Below are 23,490 nucleotides of genomic sequence, written 5' to 3'. Positions count from 1 at the left end.
ATACTTCTTATAACTGATCAAATAACCCCTAAATCCATCAAGCTTAGGGAGTAAATCTAGGCTTCAACTGAAACTCATATTCATTAAATCCATAGCTTTATTTTTTTCCAAACTGAGGTCACTCATGTGTAGACCTAGACATTGGGCGGGTGGCTTGACGGGCTCGCGACTGTAAGAAAATAGAAATTTGGAATCCGACCCAACTATGTGGAACCTACCCTGGGCGGGACCAACATGTGGAACCCGACCCACCTATGTGGAACTTACCCTGCCTTACCACTCTTCTCTTTCAATCTGTAAACAAACCTAAGAACCCTCTCTCCACAAACTCTTAACCCGAGAGCACTCTCCTTTCTCCACTATTCTCTTCGTCATGAGACCCAAGTGCACCTTTCTTTCCCAAGCTAGCTCTTCACTTCAACCCAAGCTCCAAATCACTAACTCTCCCAACCAAGAACTTCTTATGCTCATAACTCACTTTTCTTCTCTCTCTAACCCATGGCGATATCCCATCTCCTTCTCTTTCACCTATATTCTTCCAATCTCTCCCAACAAACAACAAGCCCTCTCCACTCAAACCGAGCAAAGAAGATTCTCTCTCCTCTCTCTCTCTCTCAAATTTTTACATGCATGCCATATTTATATGTGCACTACTCAAACTTTATGTATTTTCATGCATTCCATCATATTCTTATATATTCAAATGCCTTATGCAAAACTTTGGTTATTTACATGCAAACCACTCAAAACTTTGTTTTTTTTCTGTTAAGGCCCACAGGCCCGTGGGCTAGCCTGACCCATTAAGTGGGTGGGCCTAATTATGGAAATCTAAATAGAAACCGGGCTCAAGCCCGACCCGAACTGTTTTGACTGGTCAAAGACCACGAATAAGCTCGACTCGCTCAATGTCTAGGTCTAGGTCTGAATTTAGCTTGAAGATTGATTTTAATTTTAGCTCGGATCGAGATCGGATCAGAATAAATAAGCCAAGCTGCGAGCCAAAATTTTGGATCCAAATTTTTTTTAGCAAACCCCGGATTGGCTCGAAATCGGACTGTGAATTTAATGAATTTAATTAGATGATCGTTAATCACTCAAAAATTAATTTGAATTTTGACTCAGTGGAGACCGAGTCGAAATCTAAAATTTTTGACTCGCCCAATGTCTAGATCTAGGTCTGCAAATTTAGCTCGAAGATTGAATCTAATTTTGGCTCAGATCGAGATCAGATCATAGTAAATCAGCGAAGTTGCGAGCCAAAATTTTGGATCCAATTTTTTTTTAGCAGATCCAGTTTGGCTCGAAATCGGATCATTAATAAAATATGACTGTGAATTTAGTGAATTTAATAAGAAGCTCATTAATCACTCAAAAATTAATTTAAATTTTGACTCAGTGGAGATCGGGTTGAAATATAAAATTTTTTTTAGAACTCAAATTGAACCAACTCACCTGGAAATCTGATTGTGAACAGCCGACCTCAGGTCTACCCGGCATATTTGCATGTTGCTCAAGGTTTCGAAAGAGGGAAACCAACACCAGAAAGGATATCCATGTCCACCAATGACTCCGCCACAACGGCGTCAACTCGGCAGTTTGTGCTGGAGAAGGAGAGTGAGTTGAGGTTGGAGGTGGGCCCCGAAGCTCTTCTTCGCCTACGCCTCACTGCCGGGGCCGCTGAGGTATTCGGCGCCGAGCTCCCGCCGGGGAAGTGGATCATTGTTCCCGCTCTCCGAAATATCGCTGTAATCCTTCTTCCCACCCCAATCACTTGCGCTACTATATTAGATATGAATATTTTCGCAACATTTGTGGCAGATTTTTACTTGGAAGGGCGCGACAATCGAATTGGACGGAATCAGCGAGGTTGAGTATGTGGCGGATGAAGTGAGTGAGCATTTTTGCTGACAGGAGTTTTGGTGTTGTTAAACTTGGTTTCACTTGCCTTTTTCGATTGACTTTGTTACATCTGCTTGATACTTGGCTTTCTGATAGACGCCCATGGTGAGCTATGTGAATGTCCACGCTATATTGGATGGGAGAAGGTCTCGCACTAAAAATAGCAATAATTTGGATTCTTCACAGGTAAAAACTTGCTTGCTAACTTTTCGTTTTCTTGTGAATCCTTTTGCGAATGTTTTTGCGTTTTTTTACGACTGTAGGCCTGAGTCTTTTATCTTGCAGGGCATTTATAGATGACTAAATTATAATTGGTGAGATCCTTACCAAATTAAGTAAAAAGGTAGGTTATTGGATTTTTTTTTTTTTTCATGAGAAGTGAGAGTTAATGGAACATAGATGGAGTACATGATAAAAATTTTAAGTTGAGGAGTTTTAATTAATATTACTATAAGATCAAATGTTGTCTCTATGAAATATATCTATGTTTATTAGAGCTATTAGAAATAAGAATTCTCATTTTGGTATAGATGCCTATATTATTACTTGGCTTAATTTTAGGTTGTCATAACAAATAGTATAATATTTAATAAGGAATATCAGGGAGGCTTACAGATAAACTTTAGAAAACTAGTATTACACTGGCTATGCTATTTGAATTTGAGTGATGTGCTCTACAAGATTCTCCAATGATTGAGTTTAGTATAGCAAAATATGACTGTTAAAATGGAAGTGTGATAAAATGATGAGGGTTGGATTAAGCAATGATTATATCAGGAAAAGAGTGATAAGAGTATCATCAACTAAAGATAATGTAGTGAAAACTAAAATTAGATGTTTTGGAAAACGCACGAACAACTAAACACCAACCAAACTTTATCCCACTAAGTGGGGTCGACTACATGAATTTTTTTTCTTCATTATGTTCTATTAAGTGTCATATTTTCATTTAATTTTGATAAATTAAGATCATTTTTTATACAACATGGTCAAGTCTTTTTAGGTCTACTTCTACCTTTCTTAACACAAGTTGAACCTAAAACATCCACTCGCCTAACCGGATCATTAGATGGTCGCATTTAATGTGACCAAACCATCTAAGACAACTCTCTCTAATTTTGTCTGCCACTGGAGCTACACAAAACCTTTTATGATAAAAATAAAAATTATTATTATTTTTAATGATGTTTTGATCACTAAATTCGATCATATTTTTAGAAACTTTATTGCAAAGTTTATCAAAATATCTTACCATCTTTGTTGAATATTTTTATTTAAGAATAAAATAAACTAATTAATATTGACTAATTAAAAAGGAAAAGGGTTGATGCAGGGTCCTTCTCCCCCATTGATTCTTTTGATTTTAGCATCGTCAGCATTAATTTTATAATATTTAATTTTCTTGGCTGCAGTTTCAGCAATTTTCTCTTTTTTTATTTAACTATTTTTATTTTTCCTGTGATGGTTGCAGTTGGGTGGTAACTTTTTCCTCTAGTTTTCTTTGCTAAACTGTAGCAATATACCATTTCTTCTGTTCTCCTTGCTCGAAATTGTAGCATTTGCAATTTCTTGCATTATTTTGGAAAATTAAGTGCTATTTTTTTATTGAATATGATTGGCTAAATTCATCTTTTGGGTTATAATATGACCTTTGAGACATAATATTCAAATTAATACTTCAGTTAAATTTCATATTTTCTTTCTATGCTTAAGTGCGCTATTGAATGTGAATTTTTTGAGTACGTCACATCTCATTTCAAAATTACCACCTCCAATTTAATGCATTATTTTCCTTAATGTTTGGGAGCTTCATCCATTTACACCACTTTTCGGCCTACTTTGTACTGATTACTTCATTTTACAGGGCCCTCGTACTATTGTTGTCGGGCCAACAGATTCTGGTAAAAGTAGTCTGTGTAGAATGCTGCTTAACTGGGCTTGCAAGAGGAACTGGAAACCTACTTTTGTGGATTTAGATATTAGTCAGGGATCTATTACCATGCCTGGTTGTATTTCGGCTAGCTCAGTCGAAATGCCTATGGATGCTTTTTGGGGATTTCCTACTGAGATGCCTGTTGTCTATTTCTATGGCCACACTAGCGCAAGGTACTTTCAATAAGCGGTTATTGTATAAAATATATTTGGGAAATTTACATACATAGCACACAATTTTTATGTACATATCTCACACCTAAACTTTCATATTTACACACTTAGCACTCACATCGTTAATCACATAAAAAATGCACTATTACCACTTTTTAAAAGTGATATACACCTTTTCATGCAGAGCTTTAAAGCAACAAAGTGAGACATAAATCCAAATATATTTGTTCTTTGCTTTGTTTTTAACTTTAATCTCATTTTTCTCTAATTAAGGAATTAGATACCTTGGTTCATATTTACGTCAAAAGGTTTTTTGCTTAAATCAAGATTATAGAAGCATCCCTAGATTAATTGCCTGACAGTGTAAATGTAGAGTTATATAAAGTTCTTATGAAGGAATTAGCGCAAACTCTTGAGAAACGGTTCTTATGCTTCCCTGAATATGAAGTTGCTGGCATGGTAATCAACACTATGGGGTGGATTGAAGGTCTGGGGTACGAGGTATCTTGATTTACCAATTTGGATCCTTGTATAGTTTTGTATTAGCCTCTTATCATGCAGACTAACATTCTTACCATGGTTTTGTGGCGGTGAAGTTACTTCTTCAAGCAATCAATACTTTTAACGTTAATGTTGTTCTGGTCCTGGGACAGGTAATTTGTTGATAATATTTTATATTTTTTTGTTTTACCGAGTAATTTTGATTCCCTATTATTCTTAAAAATTCTGTTTCGGGTGATGAATATGCACAGGAAAATAAAAGAAAACACTTTTAAGGGTTGTTTGGGATCACTTTTGATTTTAGCTTTTCGATTGTTTATCTTTTTACTTGAAATAAAACATGTATTTTTATAACATGTTTAGTTAATCTTAAAAATATTAAAAATAACTTCTAAATGTTTTGAGTGTTTATAAAAACAAGCTAATTTATTTTTAAAACAAAAACTAAAAAATATGTAAAAAAGACAATAATCAAATATGTTTAAAAAAAAAATGAAGTACAAAAATGATCCCAAACGAGCCTTTAGCGCTTATTAAAAACTGAAAACTAAAGTGATCCCAAACAAGCCCATAGTGCTTAGGCGTGCTTCTGTTTTTTTAGAAAGCTTTTCTTTGATCTCATGATCAATGAAACGACGCACATGGTTCTTTCATTGAAAACATAATTCTCATTGCTTCCCTTTTCTCATATGCCTGCCTGCAAGGGGGCATATCTTGTCAAGGATAGATGGATCTCTCTCTCTCTTACTTTTTAATGATATTTGGAGTACTTGCAAAATGAATGTTTTAAGATAATCCTGGCAATTATTTGTAGAATATGGGTTTTTTTTTGGTGTGTGGGGGGGGGGGAGTTATGCACATGTCTTCCAAAACTTGAATATTCAAGAAATCAATGCTCAGGTAAAAAATGAAACAAACTCTTTTTTTGTTTCATGGATAACTCATTGAAAATTTAATGAAAGTAGAAATATATGGTTGAGTTTTATGATGCTCTTCAAGATTTGTGTGATTGTATTGCAATTTGGATTGTTCGATGTTACTTTTATGAATAATCCAATTTCAAATGGTACACAGGAAATCATCGACTTTTCTTTTCTATTGCCATGTAGACTGATTTTATCTGATGCTCGAGGATTTGAATACAGTTTTTTTTTTATTCTTTCTCCTATCAAAATCTTAGTTTATAACTTAATGTATGGGGCACTTTTGTTTAGGAGAAGCTTTTCAGCATGTTGAGAGATGTACTAAAGGGCAAACCCCATGTAGACATTGTGAAACTTCACAAGTCAGAAGGCGTGGTTCTGAGAAATCAAAAGGTCCGTCAGATGTCTAGAAGTTATAGAATTAGAGTAAGTTTTTTTCTGACATGTCTTTAAAAGTTCCTGTTCTCAGCATTTGCTTTTTGTTTGGTTCCTTTTCATCTTCTTTCTAGTCAAAAAATTTCCTTCATGAATCATGATTATGCTTTTAATGGATGCAATCTTTCTGATTATAATTTTTAGGAAGATTTACATACATACCACTCAATTCCTATGTATTTACTTTCCGAAGATCTAAACTTTAATATTTACAAACACACCTCCTTACCTATGCATGAAATGGTGTATTCACTTTTAAAAGTTAAAATGGTGGTATATGTGGTGTGATATGAATTTTTAAAAAGCAATGTTTAGGTGTTACATATGTAAATACATGGCAATTGGGTGGTATGCATGCAAATGCCCTTAATTTTTAATTCTTCAAAGTTAATCATTGCATGTTGTTGAATGAAAGCAATTTAATTGGAGGTGTTAAATATCACACCACATACACCACCATTTTAAAAGTTAAAATGGTGGTATATGTGGTGTGATATGAAAGATTTGGGTGGTATGAATGTAAAAAAACAATGTTTAGGTGTTATATATGTAAATACATGGCAATTGGGTGATATGTATGCAAATGCCCTTAATTTTTAATTCTTCAAAGTTAATCATTGCATGTTGTTGAATGAAAGCAATTTAATTGGAGCCATTTTTGTTCGGTGGTAATTAAGTCATCACTTTGCTTTGATGGTACATTCACATTGAAATTGTTTGGGAGGAAGATTCTTTGTTATATCATATTGACTGAATACTGAGGAAGAACAAAATGAAGATGATAAGTGAATATTCTCATTATGAGGATAAAAACATATTAATAAAATTATTTCAATCTTGCACTTCTCTCTGCAACACTCCTCCCAACCTGGAGCATGGACATTACTAAATTTTATCTTATTATGAAATTGGAAAATGAAGATATCAACTAATTATATGGAGACATGCTGAGCGATGATCTGTTTTGTTTAGTCTGATGAAATGATAATTTACTTGGATATATTTAATTCTTTCATAGAATATAAGATATCTTGCATTGTATATAACCACTTGATTATTTTAATCAAGAATCATATATTATACAACTGGGAAGTCAAATTCTTCAATTGGAACTTTAATTACGTAATTTTACAAGCAAAATAAGCCATGTCCTTTATTTTATTTCGACACTAGTTTTATTTACAACGACCGACTCCTTACTTTTCTAAGCTTGAGATTTTCACACAGGAAACTATATCTTGACATAGACTACTAATCCTTAATAGTCTAGCATAATCAACTTCAAAACATAATCTTCTTCAAAATAAATTTTAATCCTTAAATAATTATTTTTTTTATTTACTATACTTTTTTTTTAAAGATCAAAATGATTCATGTCATTTTTTTTGACAAGTTTTACGCTGGCGACTACCTAATGCAACCCTCTACTTTTCACATCCAAGAGATATCCTTTGGAGAGTTCTTGAGAAGAAAGGTGTTGATATGACTTATATTCAAGCAATTAAAGATATGCATACTAGAGTTGTTACTTGGCCAAATATTTTCTTATTTCTGTTGGATTACATCAAGGATCGGCTTTAAGCCCATATCTTTTTGCTTTAGTTATGGATGGTCTTATGGACATTTACAGGAGGATGTACCTTGGTGTATGCTTTTTGCTGATGATATCCTTCTCGTGGATAAGACGAGACTAAAAGTCTAGAAAAAACTTGAAATATGGAGGTCTACACTGGAGTCTAAAGGCCTTCATTTGAGTAGAACTAAAACTGAATACATGGAATGTAATTTTAGTAGTAGCAGCTCTAGTGACAGAAGTGTAACTTTGGGTGATCAAATTATTAAAAGCTGTGAACGATTTAGATATCTCGGGTTCGTTTTTCAAAGCGATGGTGATATAGATGGGGATGTTAAAAGTAGAATTTAAGTTGGTTGAAGTGGAGGAATGCTCCGGGCCTTTTGTGTGATAGAAAAGTACAGCTTAGACAGCTTAGAGAAAAGTACAGCTTAGACTGAAAGGAAAATTTTATAAGACTGCGATGAGACCTGCAATGCTCTATAACGCTAAATGTTGGCCTTTAAAAGAGAAGCATAATACTAAGTATTGTCGAGATGAGAATGATTAGGTGGATGAGTGGCTTTACACTTAGAGACAAAAAGCGAAATGAATACATCTATGATAGGGTTGGTCTAGCTCCTGTGACGGACAAAAATAGAGAGAGTTGTCTTAGAAGGTTTGGTCACATCAAGCGTCGACCATATGATGATCCGATTAGGAGAGTAGATGTTTTAGATTCGACTTATGTTAAGAAATACAGAGGTAGACCTAGGAAGACTTGGGCTTATTGGGGCTTATTGTGTTAAGAAATACAGAGGTAGACCTAGGAAGACTTGGGCTTATTGTATAAAAAATGATTTTAATTTATTAGAACTAAATGAAAATATGACACTAAATATGACACAATGGAGAAAAAAGATTCACGTAGCCGACCCCACATAGTGGGATTAAGGCTTTGTTGTTGTTGTTGTTGTTGTTGTTGTACTATGCTTTTTTTGTAGACATTCTTTAATTTTTCTTAAAATTTTGACAACTCAACTTTTTTTTTTAGTTATACATATGCTTATTAACTACACCAAGAATCAAAGATATCTTAGATTGAGTTATAGTGAGATGGATAAGTTGTCAACCATGCGATGACAACTATAAACATTTTTAATACTTCAATTATCTCGGATGATTGTAGAGTATCAAATGAAGGAGTCAACACTTTTGCATCCAAGAAGACCAGTTTCGTTATGGTCTTTTGTTTATTTTTTAATAAGAGTAAAATATTTTCTTTATACATGCAAATTTAATGCCAAGAAAATTATTTGGGCACCCAGTTCTTTGATAACTAGTATCTTTAAAAAATATTGATTTATTTTAGTAAATTGTTAACCACATGAGCTTATGATATCATTACAATGTTTTGGTAATTGCAAAAATAACTTAATTGAGATAATTTTATTGATATATTTAACATTGCAGGTCACATCGAAAGTAAAATTTTAAATTTTAGGTACGCTAAAAAAAGAACATACATGACTATGAGAAAGCACGTAATTGAAAATTGTAAGACAAGCTTGTGTACATAATAATTTAAGAAGTTCATAAAGTCCATAATATTTTGCTAGCAAGAAAAAATCAATATTGAAGCTACCAGTGTCCACAATATATTTTTATATTATTTTTAGTTGTATATTTTCCAAGTATTGAGGCTATTAAGATAACTAACACACATATGAAATAATGTATGGACTGGCTTGTTCCAAGCTTAGGAGGGACTGACCGGTCTTTCCAGACAGGAAATTCCCTCTTATTAGGAGTGTGGTCCACTTTTATTTAACCTAGAATTATTTATGTTGCTTTTGTCATGGTTTAAGGTAATTTTTGCATGTGTTTGTTCAAGACAGCCGCTAAAATCTTTGGTTTTCCCTATATGGCTGTATTTAAGGGTTGGGTAGTGCTTCAGCTGTATTTCGCTCTTGAGATGGTGATTATCCTTCTCCAACTTCTCTGCTTCTCTCCCGCTCGCTTGCTACACATCTCTCTTTTGTTTTAGTTACTCAGAACAATCGCTTCCAGCTGTTTTTCTGTAGTCCTCAGCCTCCTTGCTGCCCTTCTCAATTCCCTCTTGCTGGTTCCCGTCTGTCTAGCTTTCCCGCTAGGCCGCCACTACCCAGAAATCCCTTTAACCATTTTTTTTCCTCGTTGCTCGACAACAAGCACCTGTCGTGTCCTTGTTATACCCGGTCCCCTTGCTCCACTTCTCTACCTTGTCGCCACCTTTACTAACCCCTTACAACTACCACCACCACCTTTGAGTCACCCTAGTTGCATATTGTGTCGTGTTTGTTGCTATTTCTTATTTTAGTTTGTATGCTTGTAATTTCTTTTTTGATTTCAGTAATAATATTTATTTTCCTAGTACTTTTTGGTTAAACTTCTGTATCATTTGGTATTAGAGCTAGCCTAAGCCTAGTCCTACCCTAGGCTACCAAAATCCACCACTACTTAACCCAAACTTCACCGAAAAACCTTTCCCCTTGTTGATTTTTCAAAGCAGCCACTTAAAATTATCTTTCCCACTTGAAATCATCCTCATACACCTTTTTTTGCTTTTCCCAAAACTAAACCTTAGCCATGCCACCAAGGAGACAATTGTCAGAAAATTGTTCGGGAGGAGATGACACAATGCCCATATGAGAAATCCACAAAGAATTTTCCTTGAACTTCTTATAAAAAATATGCAGCGAGAATTCCTTCAATTGCAGTAGAGACTTGTTGCCTTCGAGAAGAGATAATCCAGAAGATCGAAAGGATGAAAAACCGATATCTCAAAAATTTGACATGTAATATCCGAGTAGAAGGATCTAGATGTAAAGGTGGATTTACACGATTTTGATGGTCATAGGGATTCAGAAGAATTCATCTAGTGGTTCTAGGCAGTGGAGTAGGTAATTGAATATGAGGATATTTATCTGGACGGAATGGCAAAACTAATTTGTCATCAAGTTAAAGAATATTGCGTTTGTTGTGGTGGGATAAGTTGAAGCACCTATTTCAACGTGAGGGAAAAGGGAAAATCACTACCTGATTAGAGTGATTTATTGATATAATCCATTGGGGCGTAAGTAAATCATTCTTTGATAGGATGTTTTTCTTTAAAATTAATTTCTTTGTCAACTTGTTAACTTTTGGTAATCATGTAGAATTTGTTGGCAACAATTTGAAGGTTTAGTAATCTGTATATAATTTAGATTGGTTTTCGAGTATATATTTTTCCTTAAAAATGTTTAAAAAAGAAAGTAAGAAAAAAAAATTGAAGGTATTTTTGAAATCGTTAGTTTGTCCACACTAAAAGTAATCCTTGGCTTTGCTCCTAGTTTTAGCAGAGCTTGATGAGTTTAGCTCCAATTCCTTATTAACTTTTGGTAATCATGGCTACATGAAACTCAATTTCTGACTCATAAAAGATATGCAATGAAATTAAGTTTGGAAAATTAGATGTAGCTATTAAGAAGTTAGTAAAGAATTGGAATTTAACATGTAGCTATTAGATGTAAACTCAATTTCTTTATTTTTAATTCACCATATTTATTCTTTAGATTATAAAAATACATTTGAAAATTTTCTATATTTTTTATCTAACATTATATATACATATATATATATATATATATATAAATTTTTTATGTTCAATAACTAATTTATTAAAAACTACATCTAACTCTTCAAAGATCATTTCATTACATGCCTCTTGTAAGTCAGAAATTGAGTCTCCTGTGGTTATGAGATTATGTTTATTTTTTCATTTATGGAGTGAGAGCTAAGACTTATTGGACATTGGATTTGTTCACTATATCTTTTTTTTTGTATTGTTTTATTCTTTATAATATCCTTGTCTTTCTTTTTTTGGATCATTAACAAGTTTTGGACAATTTCTCTTATGTGTTCAGGCTTCTTACAGTTGTAACATATAATTTTCTTACATCCACATGTTTTTGTAGTATGAATTTTAGAAGTTTTTGATTTTCCATATATTTAGTGTTTCTTTCCTAGCAAATTTTTAAACCTCGTTGTCAAATTATCATTTCTCACTTTTTGCATCAAAACATGAGTAGTTCTCATTAGCATCATCTTTTACTTGCAAAGCTGTAACCATTCTTTTTCTTTAGTGTGTCATTATTCAAGTTTCTTTGAGCTAATACCTATACATTTACTATGAAAGAGTTAAATAATAGATAAAGTAGATGTGATATTAAATTCTGAATTTTATTAATTGCAATTATTTTCACATTCTATTCTTTTTGAAGACATGTTAAGATTTTATACATTAATTTTTTATTTATGGATGTTCTTCCAAAAGAATATAATTTATTAATAATTTTCATGAAATGTTTTTAAAGAATATAATATTTTTAACGTCGATCATCTGATGATCCGATTAGGAGAATAGATGTTTTAGATTTGACTTGTGGTGTTAAGAAGTGTTAAGAAAGACAGAGGTAGACCTAGGAAGACTTGGGCTTATTGTTTAAAAAATGGTCTTAATTTACTAGAACTAAATGAAAATATGACACTAAATAGAACGCAATGGAGAAAAAGGATTCATGTAGCCGACCCCACGTAGTGGGATTAAGGCTTTCTTGTTGTTGTTGTTGTTGTTGTTTCATGAAAATAGTGCATATAGATGAAATGAACTCACTAGTTAACATGCAAAGTAATTCACTCTCATGTTATTAGCCTATTAATTTGTGCATCTTTTATCTCACTAATAACTTCATAAGTGACGATTAGTTTATCTATATATATTTTAACAGTGTTTAGTATGGAGATTCTTATATAATAGTCAAGCAATAATACACAACATAGTGCATTACATGCTCTTGCTTCAAGTTCATCTATAACAATGCATTTATGAAAATTTTTTTTATTTATAATCCCATTTATTTTATCATTAGGTATATGATATTGGTGTGATTACATGAGACATACCAGAGTTCTTGACTTCTAAGAAATATACTAAATTTATTTTTAATAGTCAATTGATACATTATCTTATAGTAAATGTCACTATGTTTTTTATGCCATGAATCTTTAAAACTGATGCTATAACATGTGATATAATTTTCTTAAATATTAAGCTAGTTTATGAGCTGAGATGTTGTTATCAATTATGGAGTGATTATGACACCTAAAAAGAAAAGGCGAATTAGGTGGTTGAACAAATTTTTGAGTTTAAAATTACTATTAATAGTTTTAAAAGATTTTATTTCAAATTCAATTACACAATGTCACAATAAAAATAAGTATGTGCAAAAAAATAAAATAAGGTAGAAAGAGACAATCACAACCATAAGTGTATGAAAAAAAATAAATACAAAATTAGAAACATAGTTTTTTTATAATTTGGGCCAAAACTAACCCAAGGCTTAGATTCACGCCTAGTCAATATTAGACTAAAAAATTACTATAAAAAATAAACAGTTACAATATGCTTTGTTTATTTTTTAGGAGAAGTGCCAACCCAACAACATGACAATGCTAACAAAATAAACGAAATCGAATGCTTAAAAAAAGAAAAATACAAATCTAGAGTATTATATGTTTTTGACATTATTGCAACACAACTAAAATAAGATGTGATTTTTTATTTTTGAAAAATAATTCCAATAAAATTGCTTTGTAAGAATGATAAAATATGGTTAAAATTTATGCAATTGGATATTTATAATCAATGCAACAACCAAGATAATGAGTATAATAAATTTAGCAAAAATAAATTCAACTAATGTGTTTTTTTGTGCCTGAAAATTAATTTTTAGATTTTAAATCAAAATAATATGAAAAAAATTCAAGTCATAATAACGATGATAAAATTTAAATTTGAATCAATGCGGGTGTTCGGTTTTAAAACAGTATGAAAAATTAAATCCAAATGAAATAAATTTTTTTATCAACACAATAAATAAATTTAATTTAAAATTACTTGAAAAATCAAATTAAAATAAATTGAAGTTTCAAATTAACTTAATATACAGTTTTAATTACATCACTTTGAAAAGTCAAATTAAAATGAGTTGAAAGTTTCTAATCAACATAACATAAACACCATGAAAAAAAAATTGGAAAAAATAAATTTTAATCAACACAATTAATGATTTTCAAATAAGACTACATGCAAAATTAAATCAAATTAGAGTTGCAAACAACAATAAGAAGATGAATTAAATTAAAATAATTTTGTTCATAAAATTTTGAAAGGATTTACACCATACTAATGACGTTTTTCCTGCTAAAATACTTTTAAGATTTTACAAGAGGGCTTCAATATAAATGTGCTTAAGATTTCTTGAGAGGGAAGGTGAGAAAAATATGAAAGAATTAAAAATCATTTCAGTCAAGAAAAGTTTAATGGTTGAATTAATTTTTTTCATATTTATTTTATTAATATAAGAAATAGATCAATTATGAGAGGAAATTTTTAGTTTAAATTATATTTACGTTTAAACAGAATTTAAAAGGAACTTTTAGAATGGTTTGGGGATTTTTAAAATAAAATCCAGCCCAAATATCATATAATATTATAGCTAAGTTTAAGAAAGAAGGGTATAATGAATTTTTTAATTAATGTAGCTTTTAGTTGATTGTAAATTATATATATGAGAGCTTATTCATAGAATTTGAACTTTATATGGAATTACGGGGCTATTTTGACTTTTATTAAGACTATAGATAAATGGCCATTAGAAACAAAATGCATAAAATTTGAAATAAACAGAATTTGGCTGCATAAAATTTTAATGGATTTTAATATATGGATTAAATTGATCAATTAATGTATATATATATATTTTTAAAGATTAGTATAATTAAAATTTGTAGATGTGATATATTTATTCTTATGATAATTCATACCAACAAAATAAAAGAATTTAGAGTAATAATCCAAAATTAAATTCAAGTAATATATATATTATTGTATATATAAAGATGAAAATGTTGCATACAATTTCATAACAAAAATTATAAAATACAGTGCCAAAAAATATATGATAAAAATTTAATTCAATTTTTGTTTTTAATTTTTTTATACTAAACTTTATGTAAATAATTTTGAAATGAAATTAATTTTTAATAAAAGTTAGGGTACTTAAATAAATTTTTGCATTTTAATTAATTTTTGAGCTTACTAAATTCAAATGATATGCTAGAGAGGCATCCTACAGGGGCGCTAAAATGAATCAAATTTAAGAAATTTTTTTCAAATCTGATCGTGTTTGTTTTGTCTGATTTGAGTGTGTACATGAAACACTTAATATTGTTAAAACATCTAATTATATGTTTATTATCATCAAAATCAAATAGCGAGTCATGAGGAACATAGAGCTAGCAATCCTTCTTTTTAATGATAACAAACCTTTGACAATAGATGTGGACGAAGGTGCACAATTATATTGCATCTCACTTTTGAATTACGCATTTTAAAAATTATTATGCTTTCTCTTACTGATACAATTAAGCTTCCCCTTTATTTTTTTAGTACGGTTCTCTTGTTCCTACCATTTTGTGATATCATAAAGAATGTGTTAGATAATGGTTCTCTTGTTCCTTCTAATTTCTCTTGATTGTGTCCTCGTTTTATATTATTTTTGCATGATTAATTTCTCCTTTGATAGCAAATATTAAAATCTTATTTTGCTTGCTATTTTTTATTTTAAATAAAAAATAGAAGTACTGAACACTAGGCCATTTCCCTCATTGGTATATTGTAGACTTCAGTAATAGAGCATTGCTTTAATGAGTAGAAGTTATCAAGATACTCAACAAGAATCACCACATCAAAGAAAGAGTTGAATGAACATAGAATGTCCATACAAATTTAAGGAAGTCAATGAAATGAAGGGATAAATGATCAAAGGACATAAATGAATGTAGTCTATAGCTAGTTCTTTTGCCCTTTTTTTTTTGTAGAGGGCAATAATAAGCTATAAATTTGAGGGCTCGATGTCAATCACATATTCAGTTATAATAGAGGAGATAGAAGATGTTGGGTGAGATGGAGCATGGTGCTACAAAGGGAGATGATCACGGCGTTTGAGTATAAGTTTATGAGGTGCATGCTTCATTGCTAAAGGTGGTAGAGGTATATACATATAGTTATTGATATGAGATGAAGTGTGAGAGAAGGCGAGTTGTCATAAAAGACAACATTAGTTAAGATATAGTTTTGTTATATAAATATTATGACATCAAAAATCTTTTGAGTATGAGCATAATCTTTAATGATGCACTAAATGGATTAAGGGAAGAGTTTTTCATGGATTGGGTAAAAATGCTCATTGAAAAATCACCTCTGTCTAATCTTACATTTTTTTGAGATAACAGTCCTACTTGAGGCATATAAATAGTTTCAGCTTCTTATGACGATTAGAAAAATTAAAAGATCTCAGAGCTTTGGTAAATCTATTAGGTAATTATTTTATTAGAAATCGATGGAATAGTGTTCTTTTTATGGGCAAAAATCTCTAATAAAATGACAATTTATTGCAATATATTTGGTTCTTTTATAGGAGACGTGATTGCTCATATTTGCTTGATTATCACAATTAAGGATTATTTGTTGTTTATTTGGGAAAAAAAATCTTCTAATAGAGTATTAGTCCACTTTATTTAACAAACAATTTGAGCTATGATTTTATGTTCATTTTTAGTTTTATATCTAATTACAACATATTGCTCGTTGCTTTTCTAGGTATGAGATTTCCATAATTGTCAACATTAAATTTAGCTTAAAATTTGAAATAATAATAGTTTCTATAAATTAGATATTTTTCAGGAGAATTTTTTATTAATCTTAAAATTTTTTGAGACAACATTTTATTTTTCTTTAATTTTGCATATGTTTTCTTACCACACCAATAAGAAATGATATGTCAATTCGAGTGATAGGCAGATAAACTGTGAATTAGATGATGATGATGATGAGAGCCATCTTAAAAAATTTCATCAAGTTCAGATTATTGTAGAGTTTCTATGGGATAGTTAGCAGGCTTGAATTCAAGAGAACTAATTTTTTTGAGAAAAAATTGTCATATTTTCTTTTAGAGGGAGAGAGAAACACCTTTACTATATGAAAAATTAATGCTAAGAAAGTATTTTGGGCACCTTGGATCTTTCGAAGCACACATCTTTTGAAGATGCTTATTCATTTCAACAATATCTTGGGCATAAATCTCGACAAGTAGAATGCCATTAACATAACAAACTAGAATCAATATTCAAAAGAGCTGAGTAGAGATAGAATGCTTAGGAACACTAAATTGTAGTTTAATATCAACTAGAATCTTGTAAAGCTTGTCAAACCAAGAGTGAAGATTTTGTTCAATCTATATATATATATGTATATATTCAAAGCTTATGTATTTTTGTCCCATCTTGATCAACACACCTTATACATTACTTCATATATACAGTTTTGGTGAGATCCACATAGAAAAAGAGTACTATTGACATCCATTTTGAATATAAGCCAACCTTAGTCAATGGCAATAGGAAGATGACGATGAATAAACTTCACCTAGCAATTAGGTGAAAAAGGGTCAAAGTAATCAATTTCATGATTTTGAATATATCATTTCGCCAATAATCAAGGATTGTAGAGATCAATAAAGCAATCAAGATGGAATTTAAAAATAAGGACTCATCAATAAGAAATATGTTTAGTCTCATGAGGGGCGTAATCAATTTTTTGGCATGCCAATTAAGAAGAGCACCTGTATCATTATACATTATGTGCTTCCAATCATGTTAAAGCTAAACCCTCTGATATGTACTTAGAATAAAGGCAATAAACAATGTTAGGGCAAATCGGTGAAAGGAAGTGGATAAATGTTTATTGTACATTATTTTACATAAAAGAGTAAAGTATATTATTAGTGCTTTGGCATTTATCTTTGTAAAGAGCAATATGAAGATGTTGATTTGAAGGCCTAGTTCAGCAAATATAGATGATCTAGTAGACTAGATGGATAATAGTGCTTCAAAGGAGACAATCATTTCTTGCAAGTATGAATCTATAAAAGGAGCAGATATCATGGCTAAAGGCATTAGAAGTGCAAGCTAAGGATTGTTAGTAAGAGAATAACTATGAAAGTGAAATGCCTCATGAAAGCTTTTATCTGCAAAGACATAGTCTTGTGTAGAAGGGTCGTACCATTGATAATTTTTTAAGTGCAAGAGTAATCTTGAAAAATGCATTGAATAGATTAAGGGTAAACTTTATTGGGTGAATAGAATGTTCAAAACAGGCACAACTAAGACACAAATGTTAGGTGAAAATAATATTTATTGGATAAAAATTTTAGTTGCATTTCTCAACATAGTATTGGAGACATGATTGATTTAAGTGAAATACAATAAGAATGGATTTTACCAAGATTTTTTAGGATCATGCATTATTAGATAAGGCATGCTCAACGTCAAAATAGATGATGATGCTTCCTTTCAGCTACTTCTTTTTGGGATGTATATAGGCATGATGATTAATGCATAATGCCTTTCTTAGTATAAAAGGGCAAAAAGAAGATTGCATATATTCAAGTGGTTAATTAGAGCCAATAGTTTTAATTTGAATATAAAAGTATAAATTTATTTTTTGATAGAATAATTTGAATAGAAATAAGATTTTAGATTGAAACTTCAACCAATAAACCCACATACCCCTCTTATGGTCACCAATTACAGGGATGAATTTATGAAAACTTTAATGGGTAGATATTGAACTTGGTCCTTATACGTCTGAGTGAACTAAGTCAAAATCTACTCTACTACTTGAAGGGCTTGAGAGGAAGACTAAAGGGACGAGACCAAATTCACAAGCATTACATTCAAATTTTGAAATGATGATGTATAAAAAAGCTTCAAAGATCGCTTGAGATAATAAATACCACTAGTTTAAGCTCTATCAATCATTTTCCATGTTGAGATCCTGAAAGATAGTAAGAATGCAATATTACAGAGAAGCTGTTAGCCTTAGATAATAAGTTGACAGAAGGTTGATAAGTAATTGTGGGACATGAGAAAATTAGGTAAGGTTAAGGAGGAGGAGCAATGTCCATAACCATTTCTTGATATCGGAGAAGATCCATTGGCAACATAATAGTTGGGAGAGAGGTCATTTTAATGGATGAAAATATTTGTCAGTTATTTGTTGTATAGGAAGAAGTATCACAATCTAATATCTAAAATATATTAGAACGTGCAAATGTAGTGGAGCTAGGGGAAACAACATGAGAAGCTAAAATAGGCATTCGAGAGTTGCGAAAGATGGTTGTATTCCTCTTGTGAAATGTCCAAAGAGCCCATAAAAGCACTAGTGGAACCACTAGCAATAGGATGATAATCAAACCTCTTCCAACAATCAGACAAGTGATATGTTTTTGAGTTGTGCCTTGTGACCATGAGTGCGATGACACTATAACCACCTTATCCTTGAGAACTATGGCCCACCTTTTTTCCATGCCAAGAGTAGTGTGATAAAGATAAGGTAGTGGTGACTTTTGGGATAGCGAAGTCCCCACATTAGTTGATTTTGAACATATTAGGATTAATGAAAATCAAATAGAAACTTTGCAATGAGAAATTCATTCAATTTATGCAAAGTCATGAGATTGATGCAAATGGGGTGAAAATAATAAAGTTCATCCCATTTATTTTCTTATGATATTGTAGTACTCTCAAATAGATTTGTCGTTATCTTGCAAAGACAACAGTTTAAAAAGTTCACATCTGAAAGATAATGTTATCTTGACACATTTACATGACAATAGATCTAATATTTGGTTTTAAACATTTTTGAGTTTCGATGTAAGAATAACATAGTCAGAATAGAAGCTAGACCAAGCAGGTGGAAGTGAAAGTGACTAGATTGTGAGTTGTGAGTGAATGTAGAACTAAGGCTGTGTTTGTTTGCACTTTTGAGACTGCGTTTTGGGTTAAAATGAAATTTCACGTGTTTGTTTGCTGCTTCAGCTGGAACGACACGACAAACACTACGGAGGATTTCGCGAATCAGCGGAAGCAAGACAGAGACCGTGCCCCGCGCCTGAAAAATTTTATTTCGAAAAGGGCCGAGGCATTTCACAGTTTGCATTAATTATAGCCATTTATTACACGTATTTCATGAAATTCAGTCATTTATTACATGCATTATTATAATGTCTTTTATTACATGCATGCCACATAATTCTTATTTAATATTATATATATTGAATAAATAATTAGATCAAAATCTTACATGACTACAAAAAAAAATATTAAAAATTGTATAAATCACAACAAAAAATAATATAATATTATTATTTATAACTCTTTTCTATATAATATGAGTAGAGGGGTATTTCAGACATTTATGCACAGACAACACTTTCAAAATTGAATTTTTCAAATAAACCAATTACTTCTGAAACACGAGCATTTAAATAGTTGATATTCTACAGTAACTTTTGAACTAATATTTCATACAACCACAGCCGAAACAAACGCATCATAAGACTATGAGAGTGGTTGTGATGTGAGTGAGAGCGTGGATGTAGAGGCTAGAGAGCGAGCATTGTGGGATTGATCACATAAAGAAAGGGAGTGCACAGTAAGTTCAGCTAGGATTGCTACGTAGCTCTAATATAATGTTGGAAAGAAAATATTTTAATGTCTTATTGATTGACTACTAGTAGAAGAATCAAAAGAATTAAAAAAGAAAGATGGTGAAGAAAATATCCTCAATTAATCGGATAGAATAAGCAATAAAACTACAGTATTCAAGTAGCACTTTTCTATAACAATTGAAATCAAATTCTGATGATTTTTGTTCACAATTTTAAAAAGATAAATGCAAACAATCTATGCTGCCCTAAATTTCTCACTGACTACCCCCCACCTGCACACATTCTTCTATATTTATTGTATCTATTTTGTCATTAAAATCAGTATTTCCCATGTTCATTTTGTTTCCAGCTCGCTCACTCCAATCTACTCATCATGGTATTCATGTTCTCATATGACTTCAAAACTGTATAAATATTTAATTCTTAGCTTGTCAGTTTATTTTTTTAAATTCATTAGCATATTGCAAGTTTCTATACCTCTCATTATGTGCTCAATGTCCAAATTAGAATCTTTTCACTCAAAAGTTTCTATAGTTGTCCACTTTGGATCCTACTAATTTTTTGTGTTAGTTCTTTGCTAGATATTTTGTCATATTACTGGATATGCATGAATTACTTTTGTTATTTCTTTTCCTTAGTTTTGCTACCATGTTTTTTATTTTTTTGCTACTACCACTAACATTTCAGGCCCTTCTTCATTGTTTCCAATTTTTTCCTTCTTATATTATCGTCTTCTTGTATAGCACCCCAAACTTCAGTGAACACGGCTTGTCTAGCAAATGAGTGAATCTCAAGAAAAAGATATCTGGGGTAAACTATTCTTGATCCAAGGTTTCAAGTTGAATTCATACTCAAACGTAGCATCATTGACTTGAGTTGAGCTTAGGGTAGGATTTTTCAAGCTTGATTTGGCAACATAAAATTTACTTCTTTTAAATGTGTCCTCTACTTGATTTGTCGGAATATTGTCTATTCTTTATAGACATAAATTTTTGTGTTTTTATTTTTGTTTTGTATACTGCATACAACCATATATTTATATATATTTATACATACATACATCCATCCATACATCCATGCATCCATGCATCCATACATCCATACATTCATACATCCATACATAAATTCATGCATCCATACATTTATGCATATACGTATGCATACGTGCATCAATACATACATGCATCCATACATCCATCCATCCATCCATCCATCGCCTAATTTTTCTGTGCGGACTCCCGACGTAGCTCTAGGTGCGGCGGAAGTTATTCTTGCATACATCCACCCATACATACATGCATCCATCCATACATCCATAAATGCATCCATACCTCCATCCATCCATGAATCCATACTCCATCCATCCATACATCCATACATCCATACATCCATACATCCATACATCCATACATCCATACATCCATACATGCATAGCTTCCAACCATCCATCTTGACACACGCGCGCGCGCACACACACACACACACACACACATATATATATAGGGGGTATAAACGAGTCAAGGTCGAGTCTCCCTCAACTTGAGCTTGATTAATTTTATCGAGCTCGATCTGAAGTCTACGAGATCGAGCTGGCTCGCAAGTCGGCATGTTTAATCTAAAAGAGAGAGAAAATGATATTAATTTAAAATAACTATATAATAAATTGATAAATGACAAACAATTAGGAGATAAATAATAAGAAATCTCCAAATCTACAATAAAAATATTATTTTCTTAACATTTTTAACATCTTATGGAAAAAGTTTTCAAAATTTAATTTAATTTAAGTATATTTTATGTTAATATTTTTTTAAGCAAGTCAGCTCACGAGCTAACGAGTCGAGTCGGGGCTGGCTTGAGCTTTGTTTGTTAGCTCATCGAGCTCAATTCATGAGCCACTTATTCAACCGGCTCACAAGTCGGCTTGACACACTTGCAACACCACCACCCCCTCCCCCAACCAACACACACACAAATATATATATTTATCTATATCTATATATATATATATATGTGTGTGTGTGTGCGTGTGTCTCTCCCCGTGACTTTGGTACTGCAGCCTAGGTCTGAGTGCATCTGCCTTACAGTGCAGGGTCGAGTGGTTAGACACATGAGGGTGCCTGGAGGCTCGGATCATAGCCTCCGGCCATTAATCATGGAGGATATGGCTTGAGTTAAGGCCATTTGAAATTTCTCTTGCATTCCTATTGTCTCTAGATTTAAGTGAAGCGGTTAAATATAAAAGATTCCTAATAATAGAGAATTTCAGACGAGCTCAATAATTTTTTTTTAATAAGAAGTGGCAACTAGATCCCCTTTGTTATGCATATTTGTATGCTGTGAGATAAAGGAGTCATTAAATACTATGCTGAGTATGGTAGAGTGGCAATTTAGTGATGGATGTGATGTAAAATTTAGAATGTAGTAAAAATGATTATATTAATGAAATGATAGCAAGTCCTATTGAAGATAAGTTAGCCCAAAATAAATTTAGGCTATTTGGTCATTTATATTGGAGACAATATACACACTAATAAGGCTGGTATATAGAGTGAATGTAAAAGGATTACAAAGAAAATAGGGAGGCCAAAAACAACATGGGAAATTGTGGATAAAGATTGCAAAATAGAATTAACATTTCATGAAAATCTTAATTGATATGAATGGTGGATTGTTATAAATCAGAACTCAAATAAGTCAAATAGGGCCAATCACAAATTATGATTTTGAAGAGTTTTTTTATGTGGGGCCAATGACGGTTATGCTTATGATTTGGGGGATACAATTGAATTCAGACCCCAAATAGTTCAAATAGTGCCAGATATAAAATGCAATAGGTTTGTGTTACATTGGCCATTTTTATTTTTTATTTTTAAATTTAAATTTTGTATTTTGACTTGTAATTGCTTAGTTGACCTTGTACTTACATGCCCAAGTAGTCTGTATTCATCATAATTTTTTTGGCAGTGTCTCGATCATGGATAAAAAGGATTCATGTAGCCAACCACATTTAGTGGGATAAAAACTTGTTATTGTTGTTGTTGTTGTATCGGAATCATGGATCCTATTCTTCAGTAATTCTTCCTCTGACATTTTTCTTTGGTATTTCCAGGTTTATTCCTTTATTTTCTTAACTAATTGTCAGGTGTCTGTCTAATCACATTCTGGTGGGTTAACTATTATACTCATAAGCTTTTCTTCAAGTATTTGCAATCTCTTTTCGATGGAAGCTGTTTACTAGATCTTAGTTTTGTATTTTCGTAGTGCTCATCCTATTCCCATGCTGTTCTCATGGGCTTTTTTTGGTATTTTGCAGTTCCTGCTTTTCTTTTTCTTCTTCTAATCTTCTGCAGCTTCTCTTCTGATTGTTCCTTCAACTTGCTATTCCTTATGGGTTGTCCTTTGACGATTATATTCCAGT

General features: G+C 31.8%; 1 protein-coding gene across 1 annotated transcript in view; it reads left to right on the top strand.

Annotated features, from left to right (window-relative positions):
• The first annotated feature begins 1,453 nt into the window (after window positions 1–1,453).
• LOC110032740 (protein CLP1 homolog) overlaps window positions 1,454–23,490 on the top strand; it is a 29,973-nt gene continuing 7,936 nt past the window's right edge. The window contains exons 1-7 of the mRNA XM_020736475.1: window positions 1,454–1,745; window positions 1,819–1,887; window positions 1,996–2,085; window positions 3,764–4,005; window positions 4,368–4,506; window positions 4,602–4,658; window positions 5,721–5,855. Of these exons, the coding sequence (XP_020592134.1) occupies window positions 1,554–1,745; window positions 1,819–1,887; window positions 1,996–2,085; window positions 3,764–4,005; window positions 4,368–4,506; window positions 4,602–4,658; window positions 5,721–5,855 (924 nt within the window). The 5' untranslated portion in view covers window positions 1,454–1,553. The remainder of the gene's footprint in view (window positions 1,746–1,818; window positions 1,888–1,995; window positions 2,086–3,763; window positions 4,006–4,367; window positions 4,507–4,601; window positions 4,659–5,720; window positions 5,856–23,490) is intronic.

Source organism: Phalaenopsis equestris, unplaced genomic scaffold, assembly GCF_001263595.1.
Source record: "Phalaenopsis equestris unplaced genomic scaffold, ASM126359v1 Scaffold001017, whole genome shotgun sequence".
Classification (NCBI taxonomy): domain Eukaryota; kingdom Viridiplantae; phylum Streptophyta; class Magnoliopsida; order Asparagales; family Orchidaceae; genus Phalaenopsis; species Phalaenopsis equestris.
Note: the sequence above shows the minus strand (reverse complement) of the source record. Positions and strands in the feature narration are given on the sequence as shown.